Source organism: Capsicum annuum, chromosome 11 (assembly GCF_002878395.1).
Source record: "Capsicum annuum cultivar UCD-10X-F1 chromosome 11, UCD10Xv1.1, whole genome shotgun sequence".
NCBI lineage: Eukaryota > Viridiplantae > Streptophyta > Magnoliopsida > Solanales > Solanaceae > Capsicum > Capsicum annuum.
Genome location: NC_061121.1, coordinates 55984793 through 56004792, shown reverse-complemented (window position 1 = coordinate 56004792; position 20000 = coordinate 55984793). Strand labels below are relative to the sequence as shown.

The window sequence follows — 20000 nt, the reverse complement described above, 5'->3', positions numbered from 1 at the left end:
GAATATGAGTTGGTTGGTCACTTAGCTGCCTGAAAATGGTTAAGTGTAGGAACTTTAAAGGGAATATTTTTGTTTTGAATGTGGTTTGGTTGGTGACTTAGTTCCTTGAAAATAGTTAAGTGTAGGAACTTTAAAGGGAATTATTTTATTTTGAATGTGGTTTGGTTGGTGACTTAGTTACTTGAAAATGGTTAAGTGTAGCAACTTTAAAGGGATTTTTTTATTTTGAATGTGGTTTAGTTGGTGACTTAGTTGCTTGAAAATGGTTAAGTGTAGCAACTTTAAAAGAATTTTTTTTGTTATGAATGTGGTTTGGTTGGTAACTTAGTTGCTTGAAAATGGTTAAATCTAGGAACTTTAAAGGAGATTTTTTGTTTTGAATGTGGTTTGGTTGGTGACTTAGTTGCTTGGAAATAGTTACGTGTAGGAACTTTAAACGGGGTTGGTGACTTAGTTGCTTGATAATGGTTAAGTGTAGGAACTTTAAAGAAATTTTTTTGTTTTGAATGTGGTTTGGTGGTGACTTAGTTGCTTGAAAATGATTAAGTGTAGTAACTTTAAAGGGAATTTTTTTGTTTTGAATGTGGTTAGGTTGGTGACTTAGTTGTTCGAAAATGGTTAAGTGTAGGAACTTTAAAGGAAATTTTTTTCTTTTGAATGTGGTTTGTTAGGTGACTTAGTTGCTTGAAAATGGTTAAGTGTAGGAACTTCAAAGGGAATTTTTTTATTTTGAATGTGGTTTGGTTGGTGACTTAGTTGCTTGAAAATTGTTAAGTGTAGGAACTTTAATGAGAATTTTTTTGTTTTGAATGTAGTTTGGTCGGTGACTTAGTTGCTTGAAAATGGTTAAGTATAGCAACTTTAAAGGGAATTTTTTTGTTTTGAATGTGGTTTGGTTGGTGACTTAGTTTCTTGAAAATGGTTAAATGTAGCAACTTTAAAGAGAATTTTTTATTTTGAATGTGGTTTGGTAGGTAACTTTGTTGCTTGAAAATGATTAAGTGTAGGAACTTTAAAGGAAATTTTTTTGTTTTGAATGTGGTTTGGTTGGTGACTTAGTTGTTTGAAAATGGTTAAGTGTAGGAACTTTAAAGGAAATTTTTTGTTTTGAATGCAGTTTGGTAGGTGACTTAGTTGCTTGAAAATGGTTAAGTGTAGGAACTTTAAAGGAAATTTTTTTGTTTTGAATGTGGTTTGGTTGGTGACTTAGTTTCTTGAAAATGGTTAAATTTTTGTGACTTGATCTAATTAGTTGAATCTGATTGATTGCGTAGATGAAATCTGATTATAGCTGGATATATCAATGGAACAATGATAATATAATTGGTATTAGGGAGGAATTTGTTGAGGGTATCAAAAGATTTGTTGAACATGCTAAGACACTTGATATGTGGACACGTTATCGGGTTATTCGTTGTCCTTGTGTTAGATGTGATGAGATAAATCTTATAAGAGAAGAAGATCTAAATGAACATCTTTATAGAAAGGGGTTTCACGAGGACTTTTAAGATCGCGTGGCATTCATGGCGATGTTGCGCAAAATAACTTTGTTGTTGGAGAAAGTAGTAGGCCTGCATGACATAATAAATATCAAGATACTAGGATGACAAAAATGGTGCACGATGCTTTTGGGTTGTAACACGGGGTTGAGTTTAGGGAAAATGTTGAAGATGTTCCTAATAATGAAGCAGGCAATTTCTACAAAGAATTGCATGTTGCTAGTCATCCTTTGTTTGACGGGTGTTTGCATTCTCGTTTGTCTATTGCTGTTAGATTATTAAGTAATAAATTTGACCGAAATATTGTTGAAGGAGGAATGGACTCAATGATAGACCTTATTAAAGAGTTAGTTGACCCCGACTTAAAGGTTCCTGATTGTTTCTATAAGGCAAAAAGATTGGTATCAAAGTTAGGTCTCTCTTCGATTAGAATTGATTGTTGTGAAAATGGCTGCATGTTATACTTTAAGGAAGATGCTAAGCTTGAGTTTTGTAAGTTCTGTCAGCACTCTCGATATAAGCGTGGTTCTACTGGAAATAAAATTGTTATTAAGGCGATACATTATTTACCTCTTTTACCAAGGTTGAAGAGGTTGTATGCTTCAAACAGCTCAACTCCTAATATGAGATGACACAGTAAAAATAAAAGGCCCACTGGTGTTATGTGTCATCCATCTGATGGAGGGGCTTGGAAGCATTTTGATGCAACTTATCCAGATTTTGCAGCTGAGTCACGAAACATTCGATTGGATTATGTACAAATGGGTTCTTTCCTTTTTCAGTTGGTGGTGCGTCATATTCATGTTGGCATGTATTTATCACTTCTTATAATCTTCCTCCTGAACTGTTGATGACTAGTCCCTATATATTTTTGAATTGTGTTGTAATCTAAAAAGTGGAATAGATGTCTACTTGCAACCTTTGATTAATAAACTTCAAATTTTGTGGTATGAGGGGGTTGAAACTTGGGACATCTCTCTTAAACAGAATTTCAATCTATATGCATATCTAATGTGGACTGTTAATGATTTTTCTGCTTCTAGAATATTGTCTGGGTGGATGAGAGCTGGAAAGCTGGCTTGTCTATACTGCATGGAAAAAATAAAATCTTTTACATTGAGGCATGGTAGGAAAAATTCATGGTTTGATTGTCAATGTTGTTTCTTGCCACCTGATTATGAATTTAGGAGACTCAAGAATGCATTCAAAAGGAATAGAAGGAAATATGATGGTCCACCTCCAAGGTTGTCTGGTCATGACGTCTGGAAAATAGTTCAGGATTTATCTAAAGCCAGTGTGGAATGATTGTACAGGCTTGATGGATATGGCATTTCGCATAACTGGACTAAGCAAAGTATGTTTTGGAAGTTAGAATATTGGCCAGATAATTTACTTACACATAATGTTGATATCATGCATACTTAGAAGAACTATTTTGACAACTTGTTCAACACAGCTATGGATGTCACCGACAAAATAAAGGATAATCCTAAGGCTAGACTTGACTTATCAGAATATTTCAACCGCAGAGAATTACACTTACAACAGGGGCCCAACGACAATGTTCTTAAGCCCAAGGCTAGTTTTACATTCAAGTTGGACCAAAAATATCAAATATGTGAGTAGGTTTAAAGTTTGAAGATGCCCGATGGATATGCTTCAAATTTAAGAAAGAGGGTGGATATGACACAAGGAAGCTTGCATGGAATGAAAAGGCATGATTGTCATGTTTTCATGGAACAATTACTTCCAATTTCTTTATTGGTTTACCTGAAACATATGGAAATCAATAGTAGACATCAGTTTGTTCTTCAAAGACTTATGTGCCACCACATTAAAATAAGAAGATCTGGCGCGAATGGAAAGTAATATTATTGTTATCACCAACAAGCTGGAGAAGATTTTCCCGCCAGTGTTCTTAGATGTGATGAAACATCTTCCCATTCACTTTATGCACGAAGCTCGATTAGGCGGTCCAGTTCAAAGTAGGTGGATGTATCCATTCAAACAGTAAGCATTTGTAACATATTTAAATTCATACATATCTTTTTAAATATAGTAAACATCTAACCTTAACATTGTACAGGGCAATTAGAAATTTGAAAAGGAATCCCAAAAACAAACATAGGGTGGAAGGCTCTATAGTCGAGACATATCTTGCAAGAGAAACTTCTCAATTTTGTTCATACTACTTTCATGATGCAGCTGCTTGTTCAAGAAATCAACCGAATCGTCATTAGGACGATGTGAATAAGCCTCATTTACAACCGATATCAATTTTCAATCAATCTGGTTGTAAGGCTATAAAGACCATACCTCGTCGGCTCACTTCCACGGAGCGCAAGTCAGCAACTTTGTATGTCATGCTGAATTTCCTGGATATTGAGCCCTCTCTGAAGTAAGAAGATTAAAATTTTTAACATATCTTATTTGTTTACTCATTCCCTTAAAGAAACTAATTGTGTTTCTCATGTTGAATGTTCAGTTCATTTAAGACTCAATTCCACAAAAATTAAGTGTATGCATCCTTTGCAATGTAATTTAAAAATGAGGTTCGTAAGTGTATTAATATTTCTACAAAATTTAAACATTTACATATTCCTTAACTAAAATATATATATGTATAATATTTTTAGGTACACCATTCACCAAATGCAGCCGCATACGATCAGCTCTTAAGAGATATTTCTTTGGGTCCAGTTGAAGCTAATGCAATGTCCCAATACAAAGTGAATGGGTTTAAATTTTCCACCGAACAATATTCCAGAATAAGGAAAACAAACAATAGTGGCGTTTGGGTTAAGGGTGATGATGATGTTGATTACTTTGGCATCATACACGAGATCTTAAAACTGGAGTATGCTGATTTTCCAATAAAAAAATTATCCTCTTTCGATGTAAATGATTTGATCCAAGCACAAGAAGCACAAGATTACATAGAGAGCATAACATCATTGAAGTGGAGCACAATAGCTCGTATCCTATTTACGATCCATTTGTTCTAGCGTAAAATGCTAAACAAGTGTATTATGCTCCTTATCCGTTGCGCAATGACAAGTCTAATTGGTGGGCTGTAATCAAAACAAAGCCTATAAGCTGGGTGGAAGTTGAGAATATGCTGGAGACTGCGTATCAAAATAAAATACAGATTGATCACCAGTTAGGGGACGTTGAATTAGTGGAAAGTCTAAATCACCCAAAAAATATATTTAAAGAGATTAATATTATGGAAGAAGAGGCTGAGTGGGTAGGAGATGAGGAAATCTCCAAAGAGGGTGAATGATTTAGTGGAGAGTCTTCAGAAGAGGAGGATTAGTTGTGTAGGTTGTATTTATTATGTATTGATGTCTTTATGTTTTGTACTATATATTTACCTTTATGTTTCTTGTTTAAGATTAATATGTAATATACTATTTAAGTTTGTTGTTTCCACTTTTCCATGATTTATATAGTAATAAAAATATTCTTGTCTATATCTCGTGTTGTATTAGAGCGATTTGAAATGTGAATTAGTAACTTCAAATTAGTTACTTGGAATGTTTTCTTATATATTCATTTTGTAGGAACTAACTACTTGTTAACTTAACTTAATTTAGATGTCAGACAGAGGTGGCAAGGGTAAGGAAAAAGTTGATACTACGAAACCAAAAAAGAATAGACAACCTCTGGCTTATCGATGATCCACAGGTATTCATATATCTGAGGGTCGATTTGCTGACGCGACAGCACGACCCTTATATTCTAGGTCGTCCTAGGATTCGATACCTACTCCTATGCATGTAGGGCCACTACATGGGTCTACAATGACTCATTCTTCTCCTATGATCGTGCCACCTCCAGCACAGTACTATCGAACGACTGCTGCTTCTTTCAGACGTCTATCATTATCTATACCCTCTTGCAGCAGTCACGCAGCTTCGCACAGTGATTCTGCTGGATCTATTAGGTTGTCAGATCTTCAGCTTGGAGGCACTCTATCTAGTGCTTCAGATCTGCCCACGCCAGTGCATTCACCATCTTTTACTAGGCAGCTAGGAGACAGAGATGATTCTGGGAGCATTTATCTTTTTTCCAGTTTCGAGAGGGTAAGATTTCTTAATATAATGACATTACTCTTTTTTTCATTGCTATATTATTATGCTCTATGTAATTACTGTTTGATCTAGTGTTTTAGGTTTAGGCCGGGTAGTGTAGTTGGACAAAAGGCGCGAATATGCATTACTCGGCACTTCAACGGCTACTGGACCAGCTGACAAAAGGTTCCAGAACTTGACAGGGATAGAATGTTTGAAGAATTTAAGGTAAGGATTTAACTTATCAACTACTTATTAACACTTTGTTAGAACAAAAGATTGAATATTATATTTTTGTTGTAGAAATTTTACTGGTGGGATGATGCAAATACATTTCTTATAAAGAAAAACTTTTTCATAAGATGTAGAGCCAGTTTGACGATCTCTTGGATTATGCCCGAAAGAAATTGGTAAAATCTAAGTGGATTTCTGAACCCGCATGGCAACTGTATCTTCGCCATTAGAGTAGTGCAGAATACCAATTGTTGAGTGAAAAATGAAAGAAAGTCCGGACATCATTCAAGGGTGGCTCCCTACATACTTCGGGTGCCAGAAGTACTCTTACTGTGATGGAAAAAATGGTATGTAACTTTTACAGTTTTAATTATTTGTTTCTATTTAATTTTTTTTATTATTTGAACATTGATAATTTTTTCATATGCAGGAAAAAGTAAAAGAAAAAAGTAAAGGGTAGGGAAATACCACATTATAAGCTATACGAGGAGACTCATGTGATGAAAAAAAAACCCGACTGACAAAGATGTCTGGGTTGAAGCTCGTGCAAAAGCTGTCCATGTAAGAAACAAATTCTGAATTTATGAATCTTTTTCTTAAAGTTAGATATTGTTCAATTATAACTACTTTAATAATTTTTGACTTTTAGTATTAACTTTACTTTGAATATAGGACGAATATATGCGTCTTTTTGGTACGTATCATAGTAGTCAGCCTCCTGAAAGTCAGGGTGACCCAATACTCCAACATATAGAGAAGAAATTATGGGCAAAAATTGTGGGTCTTGCAAATAAAGGCCATTTGGTTGGATACCACAAAAACTTTTTTGGCAATAATGTTAGGAGTTCGTTCGTCCCTTCTTACTCTTGCTCTTCAGTTGATAGAGAAACGATTGATAGACTACAAAATACGATTTCTCAACTCACTGAAGAGCCTGCTGAATAGAGAGAGAGGCAGAAGAAGACGGAGAAGGCAACAACATCACAATTCAAGAAGCTGCAGCAGCAGTTGAGCTCTTTCATTAGGACTGCGGGGGTTATTCCTCCGTGTCCTGATGATGCAGTTCGGGCTGCAAAGGGTCTAGGCCACCTGGATGATTTCAGCACGGATGATGATATGGAAGACGAGGACGAATTCAATGATGATGACTTTTTTTTTTTGTATGTGTTGTACTTTGAATTTAGACATTTTGTTGTATGAAACTATTATTGTAGTATTTTCATACTCACTTTTGTTGGACATTTTGTATGTCTTGTACACTTTTGAAAGTATTTACATTTGATTTTTGGCTGTTATTGCTTCTGTATTTGATTTGATACTGCTGTATTGCATTGTTGTTGTTGCATGTTGTATTTGAGTTTTGATTTTTTTTTTTTTAATTCCCAGAAAAATCGACCACAAGTGGTCGATTTTTTTAATTTTTTTTTTACAGAAAACCTACCACAAGTGGTAGATTTTTTTTCCCTAAAATTATTTTTTTCAATTTTAATAAAATAATAATGAATTTTAAAAATATATGTATTTTTTTAAAAAAATCGACCACTTATGGTCGGTTTTTAAAAAACTATCACAACTTTCTCGACCACACATTTTGATCGATTTTTGAGGAAAACCAACGACACGTGATCAATTTTTGTGGTCTATTTTCCCCCTTTTTTAGTAGTGATGTGAAAGTTAGTTCTAGGGTGAGATTATTGGGTGTGCGAATAAAATGATTACATTGGTAACTGAAAAAGACTGAATAGCTGCATATAAAGTGTAGTATTTCACAATTATTTGAGGCCTTTTGAAAAATACTGCGACTCTATAAAAATTATACTCAAAACAAATAACATCACAATATATAAGAGTATTTTTGAGCTGGGTGCGCCAACAATTTTATTATTCCATAGGAATATAGTCAATTTTTTTCTTGAATTTTGCGAAATGACCAAAATAAATAAATAAATCAATGTACCTAGAATTTTTAGCTCTTAAATAATTTTTTGTAAATGATAAGAGCCGGAAAACTGGAAAAGTGATAAAAATGAAGGTATGAGAGAGAGCGCGTTAATGAGGTTTGTTTTATTCCGTTTGTTAGGGATGTCTTGGGAAACTAAACGGATAGTGGATAACGATGGACTCATAAAAAAGCTATTTGACGATAATTAGTTAACGAGAATAATTTATTTATCATTAAATTATATTTTATATGATTATTAATGATAATTACATTTAACATTATAAATATCTTTAATTCAGTAGTGACGCAAGATCCAATGGCAATTTAAACTACATTTCCACTATTAAAAAAAAAATTAATTGTTGAAAAACTTTTGTGATTAGTCAATAAGAATAAAACAAGCTCACTTTTGTAAAGCAAAATAATGATAAGTTTGAACCACTTTACCTAATTCATGTGCAAATTTGAATATTTTCTTTAGAAATGAGGGAAAGTCAGTTACTGAATATTGTCATATACTCAATAATGAAACTCTTTTGAAAATTGAAATAGATAAATAGTTATTCGTAATCCTTATCCTATCAAACTGTATATGTGCAAACCCCAAATTGAATTCGAAAACAAAGGCATTATACCCCAAAATATTCTTTTGGAATTGGAAAGGGTATGTGGAGGTTCATAAGCCACAAATGGAATTAAGAGGACTACAAGTGCGTGCCTCAAGTACTGTCCAAAAGGCCATTTCCCAGTTTCAACTTTGATCACAAAAAATGGCTTGTGACGTGACACCCTTCTTTATTGTTTTGTTTCTATAAACGACCTTTCCGGATCATTTTAGATTAAGTAGTTTAATACATCCATATAGTATTATATAGATATGGTTCGTAAACAAATAAAACGTCAAATTTGGAGGTATAAATTGTATTATTATTATTATTATTATTATTATTATTATTATTATTATTATTATTATTATTATTATTATTATTATTATAATTATATAGAATATAAATTTTTTAAATGTTAATGTGCATAGAATTTATATCATTATTGCATAAAATATGTATATATATAAGATGAATGTAGAAATTATATCTTTATTGTATAAAATATATATTTGTTTAAGATATGTGTTAAACTTGTGTCAGTATTGTATAAAACTGCCAACAAAGACTGCTTATCAAGCGGATCAATTGGATAATTATGTTTAACGGAGTGGCTTATTGGCTATTTGCTTTTAAATGTACTAATTTGCTAGCCAACCGAAAAGATAGTGATTGGTTCGGTCTAAGATTGGCAATTAACAGACAGTTTTTGGATAGTGTAATGGATAAATTCAAGAGAATGAAATATCAAGCGATTATTGGTAGGTCCTTCATTTCTTCACTGACTAAGTTATTTGTGTACTATGATTGATCTATTTATCAATCTTTTAAACTTGTTCAGTTTTGTTCATATAGTATTTTAATAGGTTAAAACATAAAATCGAATAAAAATTCTATCCTAAATCTAAAACATATATTGAAATATTTTTAATTATTGGGTCGACTAAAAAGTCAAAACTTTAATATGATTTGATTTTTTTTTTGTTTTATATTAAACTTTGTGGAGACACATTGAGAATGTTTTATTTTTATTACGGTCCTTTGTGTTATCAAGAATAATTTGTATTTTGACTTGAAAATTAATTTCAAGTTTTGTTTACATTTTAGAGAGTCTAAGTGCACTTTATGGTTAGATGACTTGTTATTTTTTAATCTAAGAAGCGAATAGAATAATAAATGAGCTTCCATGCTAATAAGTATATACCAAAGATAAAGCTTTCCCCAACAAAAATCTTACACAAACCTATAATAGAACGTGAAAATATTTGCTAAAAGAATGGGAAATATGCTCTAGTAACCTGTTTTGGGATGCAGGAAATGGAGAGACAACCTCTCTATGGTATGACCATTGGATCCCATCCACGGGACCCCTTCGATCTCTCATATAAGGTCCTTTACCTAAGAAAGATGAGGAACAACTATTCAGTAATTCTAAAGTTATCGACAAATCGTCTTGGAAGTTGAAAACATACGAGCTCTGGGGTTTTCTCCACTGGTTCAACCTATTGGCTTATGAGAAATAGCAACAAAATAAGTCTCGACGGGGAAAAACGTTTTAAGTTGTATGGAAACTCTAGTGCCCTAACAAAATGAAGTTTTTCTTGTGGTTGTGTAAATATAATAGACTGCCTACGAGTAACTATCTAAACTCAATAGGAATAAATATTAGTCCCAAATGTTACTCCTATGGGAGATCAAAAATCATAGAGCATATCTTCCTTTAATGTAAAAAATGACTATATTCTGGAGAAAAGTTGGTATGATCTATCAAATTGCTAAAATGAAATTTTCTACGGAGAATTGTTAGATCAAATCAAAAAAGCTAACCCCAACCTACAGGGAAATTTTCTAACTTTGGACAACACCTTCCTTTTAACCTTTGGAATATATGGATGACTCGAAATGAAAACTATCATAAACAACTCAATAAATCAATCCCTACGGAGCTACCAATTCTTAGGGCTATTGAATTTACCACTCTAACTGGTAAATCCAAATATGTAACCCCACCTACAATCCAACATATAAATTGGATCCCACCAGAAAATCGATATAAACTAAACACAAATGGCTCTTTTTTGGAAACCCAAGCCGTGGTGGAATAAAGGAACTAGTAAGGGACAAAACATGTGAATGGGTAAGGGGTTTTTCAGGTAATTATATTCACATCAACAACACAAGAGCAGAGTTGTTAGCACTGCTTCATGGTATGCGTATTATGGACAAATATACGTATATTCCCATCATTATATATATGGACTCCAAGGTAATTATGTCCTTGATTCAAAACAGGCATCTAATGTATACTAACATTATCGATGAATGCAGGGAATTAATCCATAAGCTAGGTGTAATACCCTGTGTTTTGAAGTCACTGTGCAGTTTACGGCTCATTTTCTTAGGTCGTATAGACATCATATGAGTCGTAAGATGTAAGTCGTAGCCATAGCAGTGTAGAGTGATTGGAGTACTGTTCAGGTTACGACTTGACCCTAGGAAATCATCACTAGATATTATGATTCATATGAGTGAAGTCGTTAGGACAACAGTATAGAACCCCTAAGTCTCTGTTCAAGTTATGAGAGGATGGTATAAGTCGTATGGAGATGCGGCGAGTCATAAGATACGACTCGTATATTAACCAGAGCATGCTATCTTTGCTACTGCCAAGCTTACGAGTTACTAGTCCAACTCGTAACCTCAACTTACGAGTTGTAAGTCGACTCGTGACGACTGACGGTCAAATTTCTATAAGTTCAGTTAAAGGACCTTTTGGTCTTTTCCCCTCTTAACTTCATACCCACGACTTATAACCCTAGAGAGACGTTATTTTCCTCCATCTTTCAGTCGACTAACACAATAACAATCTTTCTCTTCCCATCTTCAAGAACAACTACAATAGGGTTCTCTTACCAAGTTATCTCTCAAGCCTCAAAGTTCAAGTCCTATTCACAAGTCAAGCAATTTCAGGTATGTGGAGTTTTGAACAAGATTAATCTTTTGTCCATGTGCTCGAAAAACATGATTGTTAAGTGAATTTACATACTTCATATTAGGCTTCATACCCAAATTCACATATATTGAAGCATAACATTGTCTTGTGATTTAAAAAGGCTAGAGAGCATAAGAGTTGTACCTATTCAAGTTTTGAATTACAAAGTTGATATTTTAGCTTGAATTTCATTATTTTGATATGAAATTATTGTCGAATTTGTAATCCTTCAGTATTGGCGGGTTATGAACACCCAATACCTATGTGTTTACTTATTGATTCAAACTTTTCAAGTTCCAAGTCTGTCAGACCATGGTTTTATCACTATATTCAGATTACCAAGTTTAGGTTGAGCACTTGTCAGTACAGTACTATGTCATGTTAAAACGGGAATAACACCAGTGTTATTCAGTTGGGAGTAGGATTTAGCACCGAAAGAAAAGTATGGGTTCAATGCATCCTGCTTCCCAAAATCTACGAGCCACCGTAGGATTAGGGGCCTCACCAGAGAGCGTTTCTCTTTGTCCAACATGGGCTCAATTTAGTGACCACTCCAATTCAGGTTCTACTCTGATGACAAGGATAGAACAACCCTCCTCAACGTGGGTCAGGCGTTGGATTTCATGATAGCTCCCGTGGTTTATATCGGTTACATGATAGCTCCCACAATTTCAGTCAGTACTCAGTCTAACTCAATTCAGATCTTCTTGACCAAGTATTCAGATTTCAGTAATTATTCAGTCACTTATACAGATTATTTCAGTTATTCAAATCATGTCAGTGTACACAATACTTGGTCTCGTATTCTCAATTTTACATGTTCAGATTTTATATGTACTTCAGTAGTCCTTGCCTCATGTATCAGTACATTCAAAATACTGACAACATATTTTTCTCTGCGGTATGTTGTCTTATATCATAGGTTCGGACACAAAGTTCACTAAGCACCTTTAGACGGATTAGCATCCTCCCAGCAACAACAGTGGTGAGTCCTCATCCATCGAGGATGATATTTTATTTTATTTTATTTTATTCTAGTCATTTACAGTAGTTACTTTTATGTCAGTCAGTCAGAGTTAGGTGGGGACCTAATCCATCAACTCTTCATGTTACAGTATTTCAGACGTTCAGACTGGATGTTCAGATAGTCAGTTATCTTTCAGATACTATCAGTTGTTTTATTTTTCCAGACATATTAGCTGTATTCAGATCAGTACTCATTTTGTAATTGTATCTCCTCAGTTTATCTTCTGCATATGTTATTTCAGTATTATTTTATTCTGTGCTCACAGCAAGTACCAAATCATGGGTTGACTTGGGATCACTTTGGCTTTAACCACCGTATCGTGATTAGGGGTAGTCTCGGATCGTGATACTGGGGACTATCTATTCAGCATATCTATTGCAAAGTTAACCAAGTAGCAAATGTCCTAGCTAGGAAAGAAGCTCTATCTACTGATTTTGGTCATATAAAAAATGAAACGTTCCGCCTTTATTTATGGACGAAGTCTTGGACACAGACAAAAAAAAACTACTTTTGTTAGGCTTAACTGGTCATCCCATTTAGGATTTAGTTATAAGTCTTTGACTACTACTCCCATCTTTTGTACCAGTTCTAGTGCTACTGAACAGGCTTTTTGTGATGTGACCACCGGCTTTGTAAGCCTTACTACTGTTTTGTAACTAATAGTCAGCTCTTGGGCATTGCTGCCCCACTAATATGTGGGGATGCTTATTAGTTATTAATAAAATTCTTTTTTTCTTACCAAAAAAAATAATAATAAATGGAGTTTTAATTTTTGGATTTATAAAAGATATTTGATATCTCTAGAGGTAAAGTTATAAATATGATAATTCTTAACGGGTCAATAGTTGATCCAATAAGAAATTGAGCAATTCACCTCCGCATCAGTTAACCATTAATTATAAAATTTTAATCTATTCTTCAACCGTTAATTCGATAATACATTACCAATAATTCAATAAACTAATTTTGCAGTTGAGTTATTGTTCATGGTTTGATTTTGAACAGTTCTACAATAAATGGCTAGAAAATAAATTAAAATTCAATGGCCATTTTGTGTCAATAATTTTAACCGAAGTGATATTATGTCCTTTTTCCACAACTACCTCGTACCATTTATAAATTCAGCCATTAAAATTATTTGACAACACACTTGTACATATTAATCTTCCGAGTATATAATTCTGTACATACTCGGAAGGTACACAAGAATAAGAACAGTTGAATCAACCGCTTGTATACAATTAAGGTACATAATAAAAAAATTATATACGCAGAAGGTATGCAATATACATATTTTCTTTCTAAGTAGGTACGGATTGCAAATTATAAAATGGGTAAGTTTTTGGTTGTCATGGGCGTACAGAGTAAATTTCTCCATTAACTTTATGGGGAATTTTCTTTTTTAGAAATATACAATCTTAGATTATTTATTGCAAGTCATAATAATATTTTTTTCGATTGCAAGTCATAATAATTTTTAAAATAAAAAATAAAAATAAAATGAATTTTTATTTTTGTTAAAAAAAAAAAATCACCCTTAAAATAAGACATTGGTTATCAAAAGATATATCAAGCACCCTCTAATTTCTCTCTTAAACGATTTTTTTCCTTATTTCAAATGAGAATATTATCTATACTAATAAAAATGTTCCAATATCTATCTATCTATCTATCTCTCTTTATATATATATATATATATATATATATATTTGTATGATGTATTCAATTTTTAATATTTTAAGAATAATTTATAAATAATTCATATACATATTACTTATAGATTTTTTTCAGAATTTTAGTGTATGAAACTTGTATAAATTCAATATGAAATATTAATATTCCACTTAAAACTTATTTGTATGTATTTCGTGTATGAATTGTGTATAAAATATAGTACATTTAATTAATTTAGGTTTGCTTTTATTTATTACGTGTCTAAACTTTATACATAAATTTATGTATCTTTAATTTTTTTTTTGATAGATGTTTGTATTTAAGAAATTTATATACAAACTAATATGAATCATGAACGCGAAGTTGTTCGTTGAATTTGCTATTACATTTTAAGAAAATCATGGATTCATACAAACATGTGTTTATGTATAAATTGTGCTAAAATATGTTAAATTTAACTAGTTTAGGTGTACTTATAGTTTCTGGATTTCAAATTTTATATAAAAATTGATGTATCTTTCGTTATTATTAGTTGTTTATGAAGTTGTATTGTTCTTTAATAAATACACATAAAAAAATATAAAAATAATTTTTCAAAAAAACTTCAAACAACGATTTTGTGTCAATTTTGTATGACAAATTATTCATTGAATCGTTGTAGCCTAAAATTTTCTTTTTTCAAATCATGAATTAAAACATGAAATTCATGTTAACTAATGTATAAAATTTATATTACAAAGAAATAAGAAAAGAAATAAATATTAGTGTATGAAAAAATTAAGAATAAAATGTGGATTTGAACAATCTGATAAAAGTTTAGGCGATGAAAGCAATTAAAATAATTATAGAGATTAACATCAAAGAAAAGATAATATAAAAGAATATTAAGAAAAGAATATGAGGGAAATTTATGAAAAGACAACATTGTTAAAAAATTGGAAGAATTAACTAATACAAAAATATATTATTTAAGGAAATGAATTTAGGAGGATTTCTTATAATCCTTTTACTATATTTTCTTTTTTTTTAATTAGGTAGGTGGAGGATTTAGGGGGATTAGAAAAAAATTGTAATAAATGTTAAAAGAGAAAATTAAAGATTTGTTATCAGTTATTTATTTAAGGAATTAGGAGAGGGAGAAAGATAAAAGCAAGTATGTAGTAGAGATTTTAACTGATATATATTCAATCGATAAATTTTTTTAAAAAATATTTTTAAATAATTTTTTTTAAAAAAATATTATAACTTGCAATTAAAAACGGGAAAGAAAACTACATATACAACATTAGATTAATTACTGCAAGTCATAATAATATTTTTTAGAACAATAGATTTTTATTTAAGCCTAACAAAAAAAAGGTAAAACTAGGTAAAAAAAATACATGATACTTTTATATTTTTTCCCTTTATTTTCTCCTAATTTGTTATATAAATTTATGATTCTCTCTCACAAGTAGGTATTTTTCTTTTCTACCTCTCTTTCTTCAGTATATTTTCTTTAGAATACAGATTCTCTTTCATATATGTTTGTATGTGTATGTGTGTCAAATAAAAGCAAAATTCTTTGTACATTATTAAATATTTTATCTTTTCATTATAATTTTGTTTCGTACTTCTTCGAGTATTATAGAACTAGATTTTCTACATTAATGGACATAATTTTTTTAATTTATTTTTAAAATATAAATCTTAAAAAGTAATATAATTTATCCTTTTTTCAGTATGAAAGATGGTAATGATTATTCGTTATTCGTTGATTTCAATATTTATACAAATAAAAAAAAAATTACCTATATATTTAATTGAAACTGACATTGATTAATATCAATAAAGCATCAATTAAGCTCTATCAGTATGGAAAGTGAATTTTCATTCAATCATAATTTAACAAGGAGTAAAATAAGACGTCACATGAAATTTTATTTTTTTAAACTAACAAAATCAACCGTTAACAACAAGTTAATTTTTATGAATATTAGTAAACCACACACAAAAATAATGTTGAACTCTATGACTTTTAACGATGTGTGGATTTATTTTATATACAATCTAATTCTAGCGAAATGTAAAACAATTTTTGGAAAACATTTTAAAACGTATATTTGTATATAAATTTGGTATGTCTTTTGAATTCTATGTATTCTTCATCTTATGTTTTTGTTTTCTGGAATGTTGAAAAAAATGTTGAAATGTGTATATTATGCATGCATTTTAAATGTTTGTTGATTTCTATATTTTTTTATCTTAAATTATTTTCTTTTTAAAAAGAAATTCAACTATATTTGTTTATTGCTTTTCTTTTTATGGTGAAATCATAATTATCTTGTTGGAAGAAAAAGTAAGTTTATTGATTTGTTAGTTGTTTTTAATTTTACAATTTTTTTGTAAAACTTTTCAATTGTATATTTTTTATTTTACTTTTTATATGTTTCTTAATTTTTGCTTGTTATTCAACTTAAACATTTATTATTTGATATGTCCCAGAAAAAATTGTTCACGATTATTTCTAAATTGAACTTGAAGAGAATATATATTCTTTAAAATTCTATTTTTTTTTTCAACTCTTTAAGATATTACCTACTTATAAGAGTGAAAAAAAGAGAAATAATTTCAATATTTTATTTTCTTTAACAAGTGGAAAACGTTTCCAATGAGGGGTAGTAATTTTTTGTCCATATTTTACTCTTTAAAAAATATCCTATACAATTATTTAGGAGATAATTGAAGAGGAAAAGTTGCATGATTTTTTTTAAAAAATATTTTGAATAATATTTTATCAAAAATACTTAATTTGATGATTATGAAATAATAGAGTTATAACTTGTAATAAATATTCTTAAAAATATACCTAAGATAATTTTCACATTAAAAACTTAATCTAAAAAGTACACATGAGATAATTTTCACTTACTTTATTAATGTAATCGAAGTAATAATTTAGTGGGCCATTTTCCATTTCAATTGTTCACCATTGACCTTTGTGGTAATGGTGATAAATCATAATCGAAAAGATGGGCTCAGGCCCATAAATATTTTGTGCGCGTGGAGAGAGTGCTGTTTTCCTTTGCATGACAAAAGAAATGTTTTCCTTTGTATGACAAAAGAAAATTAAAGTTGCGCAATTATAGCCATTTTTCGTCTTTGTAATTGAAAAATAGTCGATCACGAGTTTTAAATTCCGCAGGTAAATTTCTGGACATTGTCATAAAATTTCATGCAGAACTTCAAATTTCATGGTCGTGGCTATTTTTTAACTAAAAATTACATAAATATACAACTTATATTTCTAATATTACAAAAAATCTCAACTCCCTAAACATATTACAAAAATCCAACATATACATAGAATGCTATGTATATGTCGGCTATGTTATGTATATTAATAAGGAGAGAGAATAAAGTAATTAAAAAAGTAAAGGAGAATGTAATTACTTCCAAAATGGTTGGTATTTATGTTATTTATACTTTCTTTGAATATAAGGACAAGAAATGGTCAGTAGACACTATTTCTACATTCTACTCTCCACCTTAATTTATTTGATACTTTTATTTTCCAGAGTTAATTTAACAAATATTTCAATCTAAGTTAGACTAAACTTATTCAGTTCAAGTTGCGTTCTTCCTAGCAAACTGAAGACAAATACATTAATAAAAAATGTTAATTAAATTTTACATTGTTTGAACCTCGAGATAGCGAAATTATATTTTGGTCATAAGGTTGTTATAGTACATCAATTACCATCATTATTTGCACAAAATAAAAACAACTGAATATAAAAGGGCAGATATGTAAAACTAACCTGATTGAGAGACTTTCTTGAACAACATAGTAGCATGCATTTCCTTAATTTTCCAGCCATAATTAACAAGAATCCTCAATATGCTCTGTAATTCAGCCACTTATCATACTTAGTTTACAAAATATACTCCCTCCGTCCCATTTTATATGTCGTCTTTTGACCGAGTACGAAGTTTAAAAAATGAGTAATGACTTTATAAAATTTATAAAATTGCCGCTCTTAAAGTTTATTTTTTAGTTGTCTTTTTTTATGAAGTGAGACCCAATAAGAATAAAATGGAAATGTTGCCATTAAATAATTATCAAATAAGGAAAAATGACATTCTTTTTGGGACGAATTAAAAAGAAAATATCGACACATAAAATGGAACGAAGGATATATATATATTTGTTTGATCGAAAACTCTAGTGATACTTGCAATTGCCTCAGCGTTTTACCTAAGAAAATGAATTTGCTATCCAAATATGAGAAAGCTAAGAGTGAGGAAATGACATGACATGAATAGTTCTAGTTGTCCAGGATATTGGTTATATACTTATATGTAACTGTCTTTTGGGTAACAGGGTAGTTTAAAATCTCGACGGTCTTTCAGTATATATTAGTTAAACTTAAGCAAGAAAAAATGTTGTCGCCAATTAATAGCCTATTTGGATAAAAACTTTTACAATTAATTAACTTATTTTCAAATGTATTTTTTTCAAAAGTACTTTTGATAAGAAATAATATTTATTTGACCAATAACTTTTAAATTTAAAAACACTTATGAGCAATAATTGGTGTTTGGCTAAATAAGTGTTTTTAAATATATTTTTTCTTTAAAATGTTTTTCAAAAAAACTACTTATTTTAACTTTTGAAAAAAAAAAAATTTTTTGCTACTCATTTTCTTTTAAAAACTTGGTCACACCTCATTTATAAGCATTTTTGGAAGGGGAAAAAACACTTATGGCCTTTCAAAAACTTGACCGCCAACTGATTATCTCTGAGCGAGAGAGAGCGAGACAGAATGCGTACCTTATAAGTAGAATTCAAGACTAGAGAACTAGCAATATCAAGGAGTAGAGAAATGGGATGTTTGCCCTTATAATAGCAATTGTCATTGAAAAAACTTAATAAAAGTGACAAAGAGTAGACCACGAAAAAAGAGTTGTCCTCACGGAAATTCCATCAAGGAAAACCACAAAAATGGATAAGAATAGAGACAAAATTAAAGAATGAAAGAAAGCTGAGCTTTGGATAACTTCTACATGTGGCACACCATTTATTTAAGATTAGAGATAGCAAAATACATACATTTTTGGGCCACATTTTCATCATCTTACTTAGCATTGGTCAATCCTACTTATCAATTTCTGACCAGGGGTTGTGGCCTCACCAGTTTCTCACAGGAATAAAATAAACGACACAAGCATTTCTTCTTATCCCCGAAATCAGAGTTTAAAATTCTTCTTATCCCCGGAATCAGAGTTTAAAATTTATGAGTTTAAAATTCTAATTTATTTAAGTTACTGCGTTCTAGAGTAATAATTTATACATATTCACTAAAATTCTTAAGATAAATATAAGATTTGAACCAAAACTATTAAATTTGGCCATATCTATAATCCTTATTTGCTCTAAGTCATCTGCCCTTTATCTGCTGAATAGAGCTGTTACCGTTGTTTGCAATTGAAGGAGAGTTGGATCAAAATAGTGTCATATTAAGGTCAATTTCAATAAATGGGTTTATCAGATTTTTTATGACCAAAATGGTGAAAACATATGGACATAGAGCACCTTCAGTGTGCAATTTTTCCATTAAAAAAATAGACGGACGTTGAATATATTTACACTGAAGGTACTCTAATTTCACGAGTCTTCAGTGAATCTTTTACATTTTAAGGAAAGGCTCATTGATGGTCACGAGCCTTCTATGAATTTTACATTTTTGAAGAAAGATTCATTTCCTTCAATGCACCTTCAACATAAATTTTATTATCTCAAAATCTGAAAAGACTGTTATCATCTGAATTGATGGGACAAGAAAAGACCATTTTTTCATACACTAAAGACTCATCTTTACAATGCACCTTCAATCAAATTACAAAAACACATTTGATAATTTTCTCCAAAAAATAATTCTTTATCTTCACTTCATCTCAACTTTACAAAATCT

General features: G+C 30.9%; 1 protein-coding gene across 5 annotated transcripts in view; it reads right to left on the bottom strand.

Moving 5' to 3' along the window:
• Positions 1 to 19166, bottom strand: part of LOC107847814 (carbonic anhydrase 2) — a 45035-nt gene extending 25869 nt beyond the window's left edge. The window contains exons 1-3 of one of the 5 annotated variants that reach the window (XM_047399662.1): positions 18284 to 18852; positions 17847 to 17931; positions 3816 to 3892 (exon numbers count right to left, since the gene is read on the bottom strand). Coding sequence is in view for 2 of the 5 variants with exons in the window: in XM_016692320.2 (XP_016547806.1) it covers positions 17847 to 17906 (60 nt within the window). In the remaining 3 variants the exon portion in view is untranslated. The other 4 variants (XM_047399663.1, XM_016692320.2, XM_047399665.1 and 1 more) reach the window with 4 other exon arrangements.
• Between the last annotated feature and the right edge of the window lie 834 nt (positions 19167 to 20000).